This window comes from Mandrillus leucophaeus, unplaced genomic scaffold (genome assembly GCF_000951045.1).
Source record: "Mandrillus leucophaeus isolate KB7577 unplaced genomic scaffold, Mleu.le_1.0 Scaffold257, whole genome shotgun sequence".
Lineage (NCBI taxonomy): Eukaryota > Metazoa > Chordata > Mammalia > Primates > Cercopithecidae > Mandrillus > Mandrillus leucophaeus.
The window spans coordinates 519,040-536,441 of NW_012102665.1; the positions used below are offsets into that span (position 1 = coordinate 519,040).

Consider the following 17,402-nt stretch of genomic DNA (forward strand, 5'->3'; position numbering starts at 1 on the left):
TTGAGACCAGCCTGGCCAACATGGCCAACATGGTGAAACCCCGTCTCTACTAAAAAGATAAAAAGTTAGCTGGGTGTGGTGGCAGGCACCTGTAATCCCAGCTATTGGGGAGGCTGAGGCAGAAGAGTTGCTTGAACATGGGAGGCAGAGGGTGCAGTGAGCTGAGATCGCACCACTGCACTCAAGTCTGGGTGACAGAATGAGACTAAGTCTCAAAAAATCAAGCAAACAAAAAAGCTAAGTTTTAAATGATAAAAATAATCCATGCCTACGATAAACTCCAAATTGAACAGTAGAGGGCTAAAAAACCCCTTTCATCTTCCATGCCCTCTTGGGAGAACCACCAGAACAACTAAAATATTTCCTTCCACCAGATTATTTTCTCTGAGCAGACAATACTTCTGCTTTGGTATCTGTTGATCAGCGCAGTCGACAGACCTCCCTCTCTACTCACACGCTTCTAGTAGAGTCACTACCTACCTTTTTCTAGCAGAGTTTGCCTTAAGGTCTTTGCAAGCAGCACTCGCACGTTAGGAACCCTGTCGTTTGCTAAGGTCAGCAGATGTGGCATCAGATGCACAGCAAACTGGTCCATGGGAAGGCAGTCATCCTCAATGACAGTCTGGGGAAAAGAAACAGCTGCTCTAGGCTTCTCTGTCAATGCAGCCAAAAACTCGACTGCTGGCCAACAAAAGCTCTGAGTGACCACAGGCACAAATTTTACTTACTGCTTTTTAACCAAAATTCCAGGTACTTGGGAACTCAAATAAAAAATTACATAATTAACTGCCCACGTGGACAGACAGGTTTTAAACTGCTCTACGGAGACCTAGAGTGTTCATTCACACTTTCATTTTCACACCTGTGCTCTGGGTCCCAGGCATGAGCACCCTCTAGTGGGAACCGTGGTATGGCATATGTGTGCACAGTATGTGTGTGGTGTGGTACATGTATGTATGCCTGTATAATATGCAGTGAGGAACACGCATTGTATGTGCACTGTCAAATGTACACATGCACACATCTGAATGTGTGTAGAGCAGAACACGCACATTCCAGGCATGTGGTGTGTGGTGTGGAACATGCATGTACAGCAGGCACGTGGGGTGTGCGTGGTGCGTGCCAGTGTAAGAAGGGGCTTGGCTGGCTGGGAGGGAGGGGCCAGCAGATGCCCAACAATGGGGACAGGTGATCCTAGAAACAGCCAGGCTACCGTAAGGTTCTGTTTCTTAAGAATAAGGAAGAGGATGAGAGAGAGGTAGGAAGTCAAAGAAGACATTCTTCTAGGAGAAAAACTCACAAACAGGTAAGCCCAGGGCCTCGCTTACCTGGCAGACAAAGACAAAGGCTTGCCGACCAGACCACTTGGGACATCTGCCAAAGTTCTCCACAAGTTCATTGATGAGGTCCACGCCGAACGTTGGCGGTGTTGCCGCGTGCAGCTTCTTCACCATCTCGCTGACCTGGGAGGGTGAGTGTGAAGTGAGGAACAGCTTCCAATCTAGGATCTTAGAGTTTACTGATCTAAAATTTTAAAAGTTCAATACATACCAACTTGTAGGAAATCCAACGAACAGAAGAAACCTTGTCTGCACACAGATTCAGAGCAATGGGACGTAAATAGTCATAAACATCTCTGGGACTATATAACTCTAGAAGTAAAATCAGCTGTCTACAAAAAGGAATTACAAAAAGATAATGTTTAAAAATCGGCGAGACAAATGAAACCAGGTTCTCATTTAAATAATCTGCAATACTGGATTACGGAGCACCTGTCTCAAACACATGCAAAGAGGAGCGACTAAGCGGACCTCTCCTGTACAGTCACCTCCAGTCTCTGTGCATCTGGAAACGCACTCACATGCTATTCAAGTTCTGTAGAGTGTAAGGAAACAAAAGCCGTAGAGCTCTGCATCCATGGGAACGGAGAGAGCAAAGCACTTCCTAGTATGTTCAACTGGAACATGGCCCACACTGATCCATGGTTACAGTTTGGAACGTGCTGAGAAGCTTCCATCTACAATCAAGTTTCTCAGTAAGAAGTTCCCGCAGAGGCAGGGAGTCTGCTGTGTACCTGTCGAGGCTCTGAGGAGCCTTCCTGGAAGGGACTCGCTAGGGATAACAGAGGGAGGGTGTCCTCCAGCGACCTTCCCATCACATCTGAGGGGCCCTGAGACTTTCATGACATCCACCAAGCTAACCTGAAGGCTTCAATGATGCCCTTGAAGAAATACCTTGGATGTGAGACTTTTGCCTTTGAGATTTTATGTTCAAGATGATTTACATTTCTAATAAGCAGGAAGTCAACTGTAACATGAATGTAGATTATGCAGTCATGACAATGCACCTGTGTATACAAACATACATCCTCAAACAGACACACGTACTTTTCGACAAAGTTCAAAATCAGAATTCCAAATAGGACATCAGTTTCTGCTTAGAATACAGAAAACTGCAAGAATGTCACTGACCCTACAGTAGAAAAAGCTATATAAACTTCAAGATCTTTTCTTGAGCCCATCAGAGAGCTGGGGTTGCAAAGCACCCAAACAGCCTAACTTTCCCCCTCAGCAGAGCCCGGAGGGACAGGGCACCTGCCAGCACATAACAGGGTGGGGAGAAATCAGCTCGAATTGTAGCCAGCTGCCCAGGGCCAGATGGTGGCTGGCACGAGCACGGAGTGGCTCAAGCAAAGCCATATGTGCCCGACACAGGGAGCTCACATCCCCAGGCAACCTTCTGACCTTCTGACTTCCACAGGGTACCTGCCTCCCATGGGTGCTTCAAGAAGGACAGTCAGGAGAAACAGGAGCGATGTCTCATAGCAGGCAGAAGCGGCTGATGGACAGCCACGAATCACCAAGCACTCTACTGGGCCCTTTGCTCACACAAAGCAAAAGGCTTAACCTGCTGGTGGAGGGGCCCAAAGCCTGTCCACCCTGTGGGCCAGCAAAAACGCTGCAACTGGGGGAGAGGAGAACTAACGCTCCTTATTCTAGGAGGAGCTGCAGGAAGTCCTGCCCGAGACCAAGCACAGACAGGAGGTCCCACCCATTACACAGGGGTGCAGGTATAGCTAAAGCCTGGGTGGAATACTCGCACTACAAGACCACTGGTGCCCCAGCTCCCACCCTCAGCAAACGGCAATGGTAGTGGCAGCCCACAGTGAGGAAAACTGAAGCCCCAAATACACTGAAGGTAACCACAGCAATGACAAAACGCAAGCCCAGCTTGATCCTGACTAGCTGGACTCACATCCCGGCACTACATGGCGGAAGAGGAGGCGTGCATTTCGAGTCAGAAGTGGGCAAGCCAGAACTCAATGGAGTGGCATTTTTAATACACTGAAAGACAAACTGTCAGCCCCACATCCCATACTCAGCAAAGACATCATCTGAAAATACACGTGAGGTCTATGATCCAGAATATATAAATAGCTCTTACAACTCAACAACACAACTTAAGATAAACAACCCAATTAAAAAATGTGCAAGAGACTTGGATAGACATTTCTCCACAAAATATACACAAATGGTTAACAGGCTTATGAAAAAGTGTTCAACATCATTAGTCATTAGGGAAATGCGAATCATACCACAACGAGGTGCTGTTCCACGCCCATCAGAACAGCTATCAATGATAAGCGAGTGATGTGATATGCTAATTGCTCTTATCTAACCACTATCCAATATGTATTGCAACATCATTACATACCTTGTAAATATGCACAATTATTATTTGGCCAATTTAGAAATATTTTTAAAATTTAATAGGAAAATAGGTGTTAGTGAGGACATAGAGAAATTGGAACTCCCACACGTTGCTGATGGGAATGTAAAATGGTACAGCTGTTGTGGAAAAGTCTGGCAGTTCCTCAATGAATTAAACACAGAATTACCATATGGCCTTGCAAATCCACCTCAAAATAACTGAAAACAGATTTCAAGGATTAAATCTTGTACATAAACGTTCCTAGCAGCACTATTCACAAAAGACCACACACCCAACCCAAATGTTCCTCAACAGATGAATGCACTAAATGAATGTGGTATATCCATACAATGGAATATTTACTCAACCACAAAAAGGGAGGCAAGTTCAGCTAGAGGATACAATATGGAGGGACAACTGAAAGCAGTGTTAGATGAAGAAACCAAGCACAAAAGGCCACATGTGGTATGATTCCACTTGCATGACATGTCCACAATAGGCAAATCCATAGATAGTAAGTAGATGCTTATTGGACATGCGTTTTTCTTTTCGGGAGGTTAACATTTTAGAACTAGATAGAGGGAATGGTTCCACAACACTGTGAATGTACTAAATGTCATCAAGAGCAAATTTGGCTATGTGTATTTCGCCATGATAAAAATAATATAAAAATGAACTAAAGACATTTTCAGGAAAAAAAAAAAGTTGAGGAAATTCACTGACAGTAAGACATGTATTACAGGAAGCGTTAAAGGGCTAGAACACCACATAGAAACTTGGATCTACACAAAGTAATGAAACTGAGAGAAGGTAAAAATGAAGTAAATATATACCCCTCCAAAATATAATCTAATAAACTGTTAGAACTTACTCAGCCAGTTCAGCTCGAAACCGCCAATTTCTACTGTTATCTGTCACCAAAAACTCCTGAAGTTGATAAAGATACTCTCTTCTTTTGTCAATATGAAGAAGCTAAAGTAACAAAATAAAAATATTTACCAGGACAAGGTACAGACATTATTTCTTTTATTAGAGTGTGTAAAAACAGACTGTAAGCAATATGGTTAATTCTTCTGAAAAGGAAATGTAGTAGTTGTATTTAAATGTTTTAAATTTGGTATTAAGTTTATTTTTCCTTGAATAACTCCATTTGCCTTCAGGAATCACCATCTTGTCTGGAAATCTTTGTTCCTTGTGCCTATCAATGAGCCACACTCAACCCCACAGTACGCCGGGCACAGCTTGATTACAGGACTTGCCCCCCTTTATTCATATGACATCCTTGTTGCCATGGCCCCACTTAAGGCAGTAATTATGCTCTTAACCACGTGTGTAAGCCCCGCGTGTGGCACTGTGACAGCACAGAGCAGGCATTATTTGTTGAGAGAAAAAAAATAAAGAAATGTATCCCAATAGCTGCTCTATAAATATTTAAAGGGGGAAGTAAAGCAACCTAACTGTACATCAGACGGAAACCAATCACAGGGAAAAAAAGCCAAAGTGTGAACTGAGTGATCACACATCTTCAAGAGACAGTCTAAGGACAGAATGTGCCAGGAAGTCCTGAATATTACGTAGCTGATTTGATGTGGGAATTATTATTGGTGGAGTAACTCTGAAACTATTTCATTTATGTTGTGGAACTGAGCAAACTTTTTTTTTTTTTTGAGACAGTCTCACTCTGTCATTCAGGTTGGAATGCAGTGGTGTGATCTTGGCTCACTGCAACCTTCGCCTCCCAGGTTCAAGCGATTCTCCTGCCTCAGCCTCCCGAGTAGCTGGGACTATGGGCACCCGCCACCACACCCAGCCTATTTTTTGTATCTTTAGTAGAGATGAGGTTTCACCGTGTTAGCCAGGGTAGTCTCGATCTCCTGACCTCAAGTGATCCGCCTGCCTTGGCCTCCCAAAGTGCTGGGATTACAGGCCACTGCGCCCAGCCACAACTAAGTATTATACATTAATGTTGTTAAGAACAGACTTTTTACCAGGAGTAAAAGGAAAAAAATATATAAAGTGAAGAAAAGAGAGGAAACAGTATTGAAATGGAAGTAGTTCTTAACAGTACGAAGTTAGTAATTAAAAAAAAAAAAAAAAAAAAGTACACACCTCCCAGCTACTATCTCCTGAAAAGACCTAAACGAAATGACAGCCCAGGAGCAATAAGCACTTCCAGTGCCTGGATCTCAGTTTCTAAGGACCATTCTCCACTAAAAAGGACCACAGTTCCTTGGAGAAACAGCTGACTCCAGGCTGGGACAGGGAAAGGGAAAGTTGAAACTGCAAGTGTTGATACGCTTAAAAATAAAAGGACAAATCAAAGTACACAAGAGGCAGCTTTAAGGGGTCCCCACTAGTCAAATTTGATGCTCAAAACAAATGACAGAAATGGATTGCATTACATTGAATTTTTTAAATCCTAGAGTCCACACCAATACTAAAACAACTTTTGAAACCGGGGAGGGAGAGAAGGCACAGGTTATTTTACACAGGAATGTTACTTAATAAAAACAGAAGGAATGGCCGAGCATAGTGGCTCATACCTGTAATCCCAGAACTTTGGGAGGCTAAGTCGGGGCAGATCACTTGAGCCCAGGAGTTCAAGACCAGCCTGGACAACACAGCGAAACCCCGTCTCTACAAAAGATACAAAACTCAGCTGGGTGTGGTAGTGCGCCTGTGGCCTCAGCTACTCAGGAGGCTGAGGTGGGAGGATCATCTGAGCTGGGAGAGGTGGAGGCTGCAGTGAGCCATGATCACACCATTACACTCCAGCCTCGGCAACAGAGTGAGACCCTGTCTCAAAATAAGTTAATTAATAAAAAAAAAACAGAATTATGAAAATAGAAAATCACTCTTTCACAACCAACACAGTTAACTGATTCAGGTAAGAACCATGTACAGATGCCTGGCTATGAGAGCACTGGTGAAGGACTCTAGAGAAAAAGATACTCAGAGTTCTAAAGTATCACCTCACCAATTCTCTATTAACCACAAAAGGTGAAAGGTCATTTTATAATGGAATTGCCAGCCTTCTCGTCACCAATGATGGGAAGAGCCAACATCACATTAGCCCTGATGTGACACATTCAGAAAAATGCATGAAAACCTACACAGGTTAACATGTCTGCAAAAAAACCTTGCTTACCCAGAATCAAATTGTGTAAATTCAAATTGAGGGTAATTCTGTAAAACAACTGGTTTGGACTCCTCAAAAATGCCAGTGACACCTAGATTTAAGAGGACTAAAGAAACATAACATTTAAATTTAATATGTACTTTATGGGATTCAAAATTAGGCAGAGAAAAACTAAAAAGGACAATACTGGGACAATTAGAAAAATTTCAGGCCAGGCGTGGTGGCTCACGCCTGTAATCCCAGCACTTTGGGAGGCTGAGGCGGGCGGATCATGAGGTCAGATCAAGACCATCCTGGTTAACATGGTGAAACCCCATCTCTACTAAAAAAAACAAAACAAAACAAAACAAAAAACCAGCCAGGTGTGGTGGCACGCACCTGTAGTCCCAGCTACTCTGGAGGCTGAGGCAGGAGAATCACTTGAACCTGGGAGGCGGAGGTTGCAGTGAGCCAAGATCATGCCACTGCACTCCAGCCTGGTGACAGCAAGAATCTGTCTCAAAAAAAAAAAAAAAAAGAAAAAAGAAAAGAAAGAAAAATTTCAATATGATCTACATAAAATATAGGTCTCAATGTTTTTGTTTTTTACTTTTTTGAGATGGAGTCTTGCTCTGTACCCCAGGCTGCAGTACCTACGATCTTAGCTCACTGCAACCTCCATCTCCCAGGCTCAAGCGATTCTCCTGCCTCAGCCTCCTGAGTGGCTGAGACTACAGGTGCCTACCACCACGCCCAGCTAATTTTTTGTATTTTAGTAGAGACAGCGCTTCACTATGTTGGCCAGGCTGGTCTCGACCTCCTGACCTCAAGTGATCTGCCTGCCTCGGCCTCCCAAAGTGCTGGGATTACAGGCGTGAGCCACTGTGCCCAGTCTCAATGTTTTTTAAAAGGGAGGACTCCAATTACTTCTATCACTCAAGCCTTAGAATTATCAGAATCAATTTCAAGGCTAAAGTCTAAGAAAAACAACAGTACTCCAGGATTAAACAATTTGTAAAAAATCAAGGCTATTCACTTTGGAGATAACAGCTCTTAAAGTAGTGAGGGCTAAACGTAAATTCTCGGACTCCTGGAATACCACATAAAGCCTCCAAACTTAATACACAGCTGACCTTCAACAACAGGGGTGTGAACTGCATCAGTCCACTTATACGGAATTGTCTGTCCCAACCCAGTGAGGATTGAAAATACAGGATTCCTGGATGCAAAGCCGGAGTACATGGAGGGCGGACTTTTCCTACACGCGGGTTCCACAGGACTGGAGTACTGCATGGATTTGAGTGTGCATGGGGGACCTGGAACCATTCCCCCTGCACATACTGAGGGATGACTGCAGCTAATGGTTTTTTTTTTTTTTTTTTAACATATATTTCATTCAATAATTTTGAAAAATAAAAAGGTACAAACGTCTGCAAACTATCATCAGGCCGGGCGCGGTGGCTCAAGCCTGTAATCCCAGCACTTTGGGAGGCCAAGACGGGCGGATCACGAGGTCAGGAGATCGAGACCATCCTGGCTAACCCAATGAAACCCTGTCTCTACTAAAAAATACAAAAAACTAGCCGGGCGAGGTGGCGGGCGCCTGTAGTCCCAGCTACTCGGGAGGCTGAGGCAGGAGAATGGCGTAAATCCGGGAGGCAGAGCTTGCAGTGAGCTGAGATCCCGCCACTGCACTCCAGCCTGGGCGACAGAGTGAGACTCCGTCTCAAAAAAAAAAAGCACTATCATCTAATACTGTTTTAAAAGTGAAAGTATAATTATGGAACTATTTCTTTTTTAAGTCACATCTTAACATAAACTTATGGCCATACTTTCTTACATAGGAACACACAGAAACCTCTCTTGGTGCTAGCAGAAGATAAAGATTTAGATTTACAGCAGAATTTTGTTGTGCTTTTCTGCAAAAGAATTTAAAAGTTACCTTCAGAAAATCATGCAAGTGTTTAAGGACACCTATCCTGACTTCATCGAGGTCTTTTAAAAATCCATTAAAAATTGGAACCAGATCTGCAGCTGTCAACTGATCTCCAAGAATAACTGCAAGCTCGTGGATGGAGAATGCTAGAGTTCGTCGAACTTTCCACTGCAGAAACGAAAACACATTAGTAAGCTGACCACAAAGTACTCAGTACCTCAACCTTTAGGCAATATACGAAGGCTAATTTATATATGAATGTCACTAATCTCAAAACATTAAATCAGAATAGTAATAACAGATACTAATTTTAAATGCCTAAATTATGCATTGAAAAGTATAACAGAAAAATCTTAAATCCCTGCCCAGTATGTATTATCTTCCTTTCACTCATGAGGAAAAAATGCTCAGAAATCATTAAGTTTTTGTAGTTCTCTGAATGTCGGACCCTGACTCTGACCGTGCGAAAAGAACATGCTCTGTTATTACTCTCACGCTCTTCCATACATAATTTCCTGTAACACTAAATACATGCTAGAACACGCCGATGAGCTGAGGCTGCACATGGACCAAAGGCTCTCTAGCACCCTCCCCAGTTTACCGTCCCCCTTCAGATTCCGGTACAGCCACACCTTGGATTAAGAAAAACAAAACAGAACAATAAAATTTGTTCTTAAGGAATTGGCAATTTAAGAAATACAAGACTAGGGAAATCTGCATACAGCCTTGGAAAAGAAACCCTCAACAGAAATGTGTTGCATTTATAATAATTTTAAGTTAAAAACATCCTTTTCTCCATGCTGCCTTAATTTTTCACACAGTAACTTAAAACTTTACCTAAAGAGAAACAGTTTAGAGCAAACATTTTATTTCCTTTCCCTTCCACCCAGAATCCACTCTTGAAATCAAATTTTACACCTAAGTTCAACATATAAAACAGATGAAGGCAGAGATGTTCTCATGGAAGAGGGGGGCAGCAGAGAGAAAGAACTGCTAGTCCAGACTCCGAGCCGTCAGAGTCACCCAGGTGCCCCTGGAGATTTATCCCACGGGAACCCTACAGTTCTGTGGAATAAAGACTGAAAACACGAATACACAGGACAAAGCACTCTATGGAAATTGGGCCTTTGTGGTTCCATGACCAGATGCAGCACTGAAGAAGTGTATGAACACAGATAAATTCACTTCTCCTGGGCCCGGCTTTTCTAACCTCATAGGTCAAAGGAGGAACTTGACCTATCAAGATTACTTCCCACTTAGAACTTGCTGAGTCAACACCACTGATTCCCTGAAAAATATAATAATTACTTAGAAGTTTAAGGAAAAGTCATTACATTTCAGTACAAATTAGCCTAATGAGACTGCTTTTTTTTTTTAATAACTGAGAGATCAACTTCACTGAAGGAACGGGTGTGTTCAAAGAGGGGCAAACTTTGTTTATATAGAAATCAGCCTGGCAGGGCAGGTTAGGTCATCAAGCCTGGGAAGAGGTCACACGAAAGTCACAGATGTCCAGACAAAATGACCTGAAGCAAAGGTTTACCTTGTGTGTTCTGTTGAAAGGGGGTGGGGGTGGTGTGTGGGGACGAGGAGAGAGCAAGAACCACAGAACTTCTCCTGTCTGTACTGCAATGCCCAAGGCACGCGGGGCCCAGAACTTCACACTCGCTAGTAATACTACAGTTCTACTACAGTTTAAACAAATATCTTGAGATCTAGTGTGAAAAATCAAATAAGCATTTATAATACTATTTCTAGGTGAAAAATTAAATCCTATATTCTCAACAATTAATTTACAGATAAACTCTAGATAATAACACATTTTAAGTTAGGAATGTAGGCATGTTGAATGTGCTAACAATTTCTAACGCTTTAGATAAAAATGAAGCCGCCAAACTGTGAGACTCTGACAGTGCAAAAAGAACATGCTCTGTTATTACTCTTAAGCTCTTCCATACATAATTTCCTGTAACACTAAGAACATGCTAGAACACGAACAGAAATTCTTTAGGTTATGAAAAGCAAAGCACTGTGCCTTCCACGTGCACATTCTGCTAATTCTTTAACTGCTTTACTCACCTGCATGTCTGAGGCCAGAGTCTCATACGTCTCTCTCAGGCAGTGCCAATTCTGTCTTCCGAGTGTCAAGGCCACACCGGGGAGGCTGTATGCACAGTGCTTAGCAATTTCCGTGTCAACCGTCTGTGCACGAGAAGGGTCAGTCATAGATAAATACTGATCTAACAGCGCCTGAGGTACAACATCCTAATGGAGAAAGAGAAACCACAGTGACTGAGCAGTTGAGATGCATTTTGAGCAGTTTAGACATAAATTGGGCAAAATTATTTTTAAATATATAGATTTTAACATAGCATCTCAAATAGTTGAGAAATACCAATGTCAAATTTTCAGGTATCTAATAACTAAGAGATACAAAAAACATGCTAAGGGAAACATATATGAACAAATAAAAGCAAAAGCAACTCTAGGAGAATAATGAGTAACATCTCAGTTCAAAGGAAAATTAGAATTAATTACTAAATTAAAAAGACGTATTAAAATAACACCAGCACCTTTAAATGTAGGCAGAGATGACAATGTTTGTTATAACCCAGCAAATGCAGAATGACAGGTGCTCTGCATGATTTGCAACATGTTCATTAAAAAAGCAAAAACCAGCCAGGCACAGTGGCTCACACCTGTAATTCCGGCACTTTGAGAAGCCAAGGAGGATGGATCACTTCAGCCCAGGCTGGGCAACATGGTGAAACCCTGTCTCTACAAAAAATTTAAAATATCAGCCAGGTGTGCTGGCTCACACCTGTAGTTCCAGCTACTCGGGAAGCTGAGGTGGGACGATCACTTGAGCCCAGGGAAGCGGAAGCTGCAGTGAGCCGTGAGAGCTCCACTGTACTCCAGCCTGGGCCATAGAGTGAGACTGTCTCAAAACAAAAATAAAAACTTGTCTTCTTTAGATGAAAATTTAAGCAATTATTCACACAAAATTGAAGTGCACATGTCTAATTATTTGTATATATGTGAGGAAAAGAAGAACATATTTGCAATCTTGCTTAGGTGTGTATAATATAGCTGTGGAAGGATATAAAAGAAAGGTAAAAATGGTTGTATCTCAGGAAGCAAAATGGACAAGTGGAGAAGAAAAACTGAGAAGGGAATGTCAATAAATGCCTGCTAAGTATCTTGAATTTTGAGCTACATAAACTAATTACCCACATACACAGAATGAAAATGGAAATAAACTCATTAAAATGAGATGTGAAATACTGAAAATGTCTATAAGTGGGGAAAAGCATGTTTCAAAACACTATTGTTTTGAATACTGATTTCATTTTTAATAAATAAAAATTGGCTACATGTGGTGGTGCACATCTGTAGTCCCAGCTAGCAGGGGGGATGAGGCAGAAGGGTCGATTGCTTGAGCCCAGGAGTTCGAGGCTGCAATGAGCTGTGATCTCGCCACTGCACTCCAGTCTGGGTGACAGAGCTGAGATCCCATCTCTAACAACAACAACAACAAAATAAATACACCATTTGATCTGGGAAATCTACTTCTAACAATAATCATATAGTCCTAAGGCCAGGCGCGGTGGCTCATGCCTGTAATCGCAGCACTTTAGGAGGCCAAGGTGGGTGGATCACTTGAGGTCAGGAGGAGTTCGTGACCAGCCTGGCCAACATGGCGAAACACTGTCTCTACTAAAAATACAAAAAAACTAGCTGGGCCTGGTGGCTCGCAACTGTAGTCCCAGCTGCTTGGGAGGCTGAGGCAGGAGAATTGTTTGAACTCAGGAGGCGGAGGTTGCAGTAAGCTGAGATGGTGCCACTGCACTCTAGCCTGGGTGACAGAGTGAGACTCCATCTCTAATAATAATAATAATAAAGTCCTAGAAGCAAACAACACATCTAGACAGTCACAGTGAATGTAGCACTGCTTATAGCATCAAAGTGAAACTACAAGTAGCATCTCCCACAGAGCCTTCTTACAATGGAGACCACAGGTGTGGCATGTACACTGGGCTGTGCTGCTGTGAAGGTGAGGGAGTCCTAGTGTGTTTACAGGAGAGATCACCAGGTCAGATTGTTAGAAAAGAAAAGAGCAAGGCAAGGCATAGCTATCACATTCCAATGATTCCGTGAGCACAGTTTTCCTGCAGCTTGTTACTGACGGCACTTCAAAATTTTCATATTTTTTCCTATTTTCATCTCTGAAATCGAGCTGTATTTTATAATTATTGGCAATGTGAACAAGAGGAAATACCTAGGATGGGATGACCACAGTTGTCTTGAATGATAAAAAGGGGCACATGTGTATGTTTATGTGCCCATGAAAATACATGAAGGAAGATAACAAGGTGTGTGACTGTGGTCGCTCTGAATGAAGAATGGGATCACAGACGTAGGAAAGGGAAGATTTGTGCTTACACGTTCCTCTCTCTACTATTTCAATTTCCTTATAGAAAATATGACACACTAGTCATAATTTTTAGAACACTCATCATAAAGAAGGGGCAAATTAGGTCAGAAATGGGCTCTAAAAGAGGAATTAGGAACACACCCCTGAAAGAACACATTTTTTGGTCACTTACTTGTACTTTAGTTCTCCTTTCCTCATCAGGGCTAAAACTGCTATTGTTGCTCAAGTCTGAATCGTTGTGAATATAGTGAAGAGTGGAGTCCATATTCTGTCAGGAAAAAATAACTACTTAAAGAGCTGTCCCAGCTGCACATCTTCATTTAAGCTATCTTACACTAAGTTACTTACCTACAAGACTGCCAAAAGTAATAAACACATACATGCCTCATGTTTTTAAAAGCTTATAGCCATACCTAAGAACTTTCCCTACTTTAAACCTAACTTGCTGAATAGCTTGTCAAATGTGTGAAAAACAACTCCAGAAAAATGAGAGTAATTAAAAACAATATTTGAAAGTAATTTTGAAATGGTCCAAACAGCTCAAATTAGCTTATTTATGAAATAGTACTGAGAGGATTCTTTTGATCCATTGTTTTAGAGACCATGGAGTGTCATATGCAGTTTTTCTTCTATTTCTATTCTTGGCTGTTAGTATCTAATTTCACAAATTATGTATATGTTAACAGCCAAAAACAGTAACAACAACAACAACATAAACACCTTCTAAGATGCAGATATATTAATACTATTCAAATCTCCAATAAATAGTCAGGGTTTCAATCCAAAGCAGTGGTATCATACAGACTTCTAACTATACCACATGCCATCTAACAGGAATCAAAACAGAAATGCACTAAAGCTCTAAGAACCCTCTTGCCGTCCCCAGTGTGTGCAGGTACTCTTTCCTGAGCTTCTCATTCAAGCCACTATGATCTGTGACCATGCGACTCTGGCAATCGGTGGTGCATTCCTTCTCCCCATTTATATAAATAATGGCCAAGTAGCACTGACACCAAATAATGCTGGCTTGATGGAGATGCAGCAGGAAATTAGGGAAGGATCACAGAGAACAGCTATAAGTACAAAGTGAAGATGATGCTAGGATCAGTACCCACCCTCACACTCCAGAGTCCAGATAATGTCACTGGCCCTCCGCAACATGGCCTCAAGTCCCGATCTTCTGCTCAGAATACTGTGTTGCTTGCTGCAGTGAAATGGTCCGATCAGAAACAAAGCACCTCTCCAAAAAGAAAAGGGAAGAGTTAATTATTCTTGATAAAGGGCTTTGTTTCCAGTAAGACTATTTCACTGCAGTGAGCTACATTAACATTGAGTCTACTAAATGGTCATATAGACAGAAGTGGGATTTACTTTTCCAGGCATTTCATATGACACTGATGTCACGAGGACAGGATGTGATGAAAACAATTACTTTATGCAAAAGGAAGAGCTAAAAAATCAGCAACAAACAGAACATACAAACTAAAAGTGATCAGCTACAACTATTCCCCAATGAAAGACTTCTGATTCAAACTACTCTCACTTGGTAAATACTGAGTTTGTTACCTCAACAGCATCGCTGATTAAAGGCACAGAATCTTCTTGATTTATTTTACAATTTGGTAGCTCATTTATACCCAGTTCATCTTGCAAATCACTTCTCTTTTCTACACTGATGGTCTCTTCATGTACATCCAGGCTGGAAGCACGCAGTGCAGCGGACAGCACTTCCACTTGTGCTACAGGCAAAATAAGGAAACGGACAAAGTGAGAACCACAATTGCAATATCCTTACAAGGCTGTTCTCCATTTGCATTGTACGTTATCAATGAAATGTATACTTTTTTGACACTGCAATCAAAAAGCTGGAAAAAAATTTCTACTGTGGTAAATCATTAGTCCTTCAAGAGAAAAAGTAGAAAACTAATATGCTTTCATGAGATTAAAAATGTTTATCTGCTACTGTACATTATTCTGCGTTAGTATGAAAAGAGAAATGCTATCTAGTTGCTGGAGCTGCCTCCAGCTTATTAAAAGGAGTCAATTTCAGTAAAAGTTAACTATGTTTTGGTAGTGCATGAATCAAACTGACAAGTCTTACTTACTAAGCTATTTTAGCAGAAGAGCAGTCACACAAACCCTGCCAACATAAAACAATGGTAATTACAAAGATTCTTGTCACAGTTACATTTAAACATCTCACATCTTACTACTGCTTATTTCTCTCTAATTCTTTCTGAAAATGAGAATTGTATCTTCTCCCAAACACAACAATCCCAAATGAGCACTGTCTTGCTTACAGCAAACCAAAAGGACAACTTACCAGGCAGGGGTTCAAAAATCTGGCAACTAGCATTGCCTACGTTTTGGGTTGCACCTTACTTACAAAGGTGATTCGAAATTAAGATAAGGCATTCTTCCTGCTCCCCAGATAAATCAGAAATTTAGCAAAAAATATTGCTTAGCATTTATTCCAAGTAACAATCCACTTCGATGTTCAAAATATGAACATTTTAAACAAAACAATCAGTAACTTTTATTAAGATAATCTATTAAGATGCAGCATTTATAAAATTTCTCATCTAAGTATATTAAGTGTCTGACAATAGACATGCAAGAAACATACAGGATGAGGTTCTAGTCCATTAGGTCATTACTTGCTAACTTAAGAAAACTGAACGTGTTCACTCACAAAAGTTGCGGTGGAATATTTTCATTATCTTCAGAATTTCGGCTGCAATTTTCACCAACCCTTTTAATCACTTCAGCCACTCCCTTTTGGGATCACTCCCAAGCCAAACCAAAACAGTACTCAAAAACAGACTGTACAAGAAAGAAACGTTAAAACGTTTTGTCCCATATAAAGTGCATGGTGTGTCGGTGTGCGCGTGTATCATCCCCCATCCATTTTGTTCACTGGAAAGTGCAGGCACACCCTGTTTTATTGCACTTCGTAGATACTACACTTTTCCTTTTTTTTTTCTTTAAAGAGGTGAGGTCTCACTATTTTGCCCAGGTTGTAGTTACCTGCAGAAAGCTATTCACAAGGCATGATCATAGCTCACTGAAGCAATGAACCCCTGGGCTCAAGCAATCTTTCAGCCTCGGCCTCCTGAGTGGTTGGGACTACAGGCACACACCACCATGCCGGGCTTGATACTGTACTTTTTATAAACTGAAGGTCTGTGGCAAGCTTACATTTAGCAAGTTTATCAGTGCTATTTTTCCAATAGCATGTGTTTACTCTGTGCCTCTGTACTGCATGTTGGTAATTCTTGTACTATGTCCATCTTTTTCATTATTGTTATATCTGATATGGTGATCTGTGATCAGTGATCTTTGATATTACTATTGTAATTGTTTTGGGAGGTGCTAACTAGCTGTACAAGACAGACAAGACAGCAAACTTAAATGATAAATATGTGTGTTCTCACAGCTCTACCGACCTTCTCTACCCATCTCTCTCCTGTCTCCCTATTCCCTGAGACTCAACAATATTAAAATTGGGCCAATTAATAAATAACCCAACAGTAGCCCCTAAGAGTTCAAGTGAAAGGAAGAGTAACACATCTCTCACTTTAAATCCAAAGCCAGAAATGATTAAGCTTAGTGAGGAAGACATGTCAAAAGCCAAGAAAGCCCAAAAGCTAGGCCACTTGCATCAGTTAGCCAATTTATAAATGCAGACGGAAAAGTTCTTGAAGGACATTAAAAGTGCTACTCCACACACACAAAGAAGAAGGAACAACAACTTTATTGCTGATATGCAGAAAGTTTGAGTGGTCTGGACAGAAATCAAATCAGCCACAATGTTCTCTTAAGCCAAAATCTAATTCAGAGCAAGGCCCTAACTGGCTTCAATTCTGTAACGGCTGAGAGAGTTTAGGAAGCTGAGAAGAAAAGCTGAAAGTTAGCAGAGGTTGGTTCATGAAGTTCAAGGAATGGAGCCATCTCCACAGCACAGAAGTGCAAGGTGAAGCAGCCAGTGCTTAGGTAAAGCTGCAGCAAGTTATTCGGAAGATCTAGCTAAAATTTCTGAAGCCACTAAGGTAGCTACACCAAACAACAGATTTTTTTTTTTTTTTTTTTTTTTGAGATGGGAGTCTTGCTCTGTCACCCAGGCTGGAGTACAGTGGTACAATCTTGGCTTACTGCCACCCCTGCCTCCTGGGTTCAAGCAATTCTCCTGCCTCAGCCTCCCT

At 41.6% G+C, this 17,402-nt stretch overlaps 1 protein-coding gene across 1 annotated transcript in view; it reads right to left on the minus strand.

Moving 5' to 3' along the window:
- PPP4R1 (protein phosphatase 4, regulatory subunit 1) overlaps positions 1-17,402 on the minus strand; it is a 53,444-nt gene that overhangs the window by 5,366 nt on the left and 30,676 nt on the right. Inside the window, exons 9-16 of the mRNA XM_011983928.1 lie at positions 14,767-14,939; positions 13,373-13,468; positions 10,845-11,030; positions 8,772-8,933; positions 4,583-4,683; positions 1,552-1,672; positions 1,329-1,463; positions 481-622 (exon numbers count right to left, since the gene is read on the minus strand). Of these exons, the coding sequence (XP_011839318.1) occupies positions 481-622; positions 1,329-1,463; positions 1,552-1,672; positions 4,583-4,683; positions 8,772-8,933; positions 10,845-11,030; positions 13,373-13,468; positions 14,767-14,939 (1,116 nt within the window). The remainder of the gene's footprint in view (positions 1-480; positions 623-1,328; positions 1,464-1,551; positions 1,673-4,582; positions 4,684-8,771; positions 8,934-10,844; positions 11,031-13,372; positions 13,469-14,766; positions 14,940-17,402) is intronic.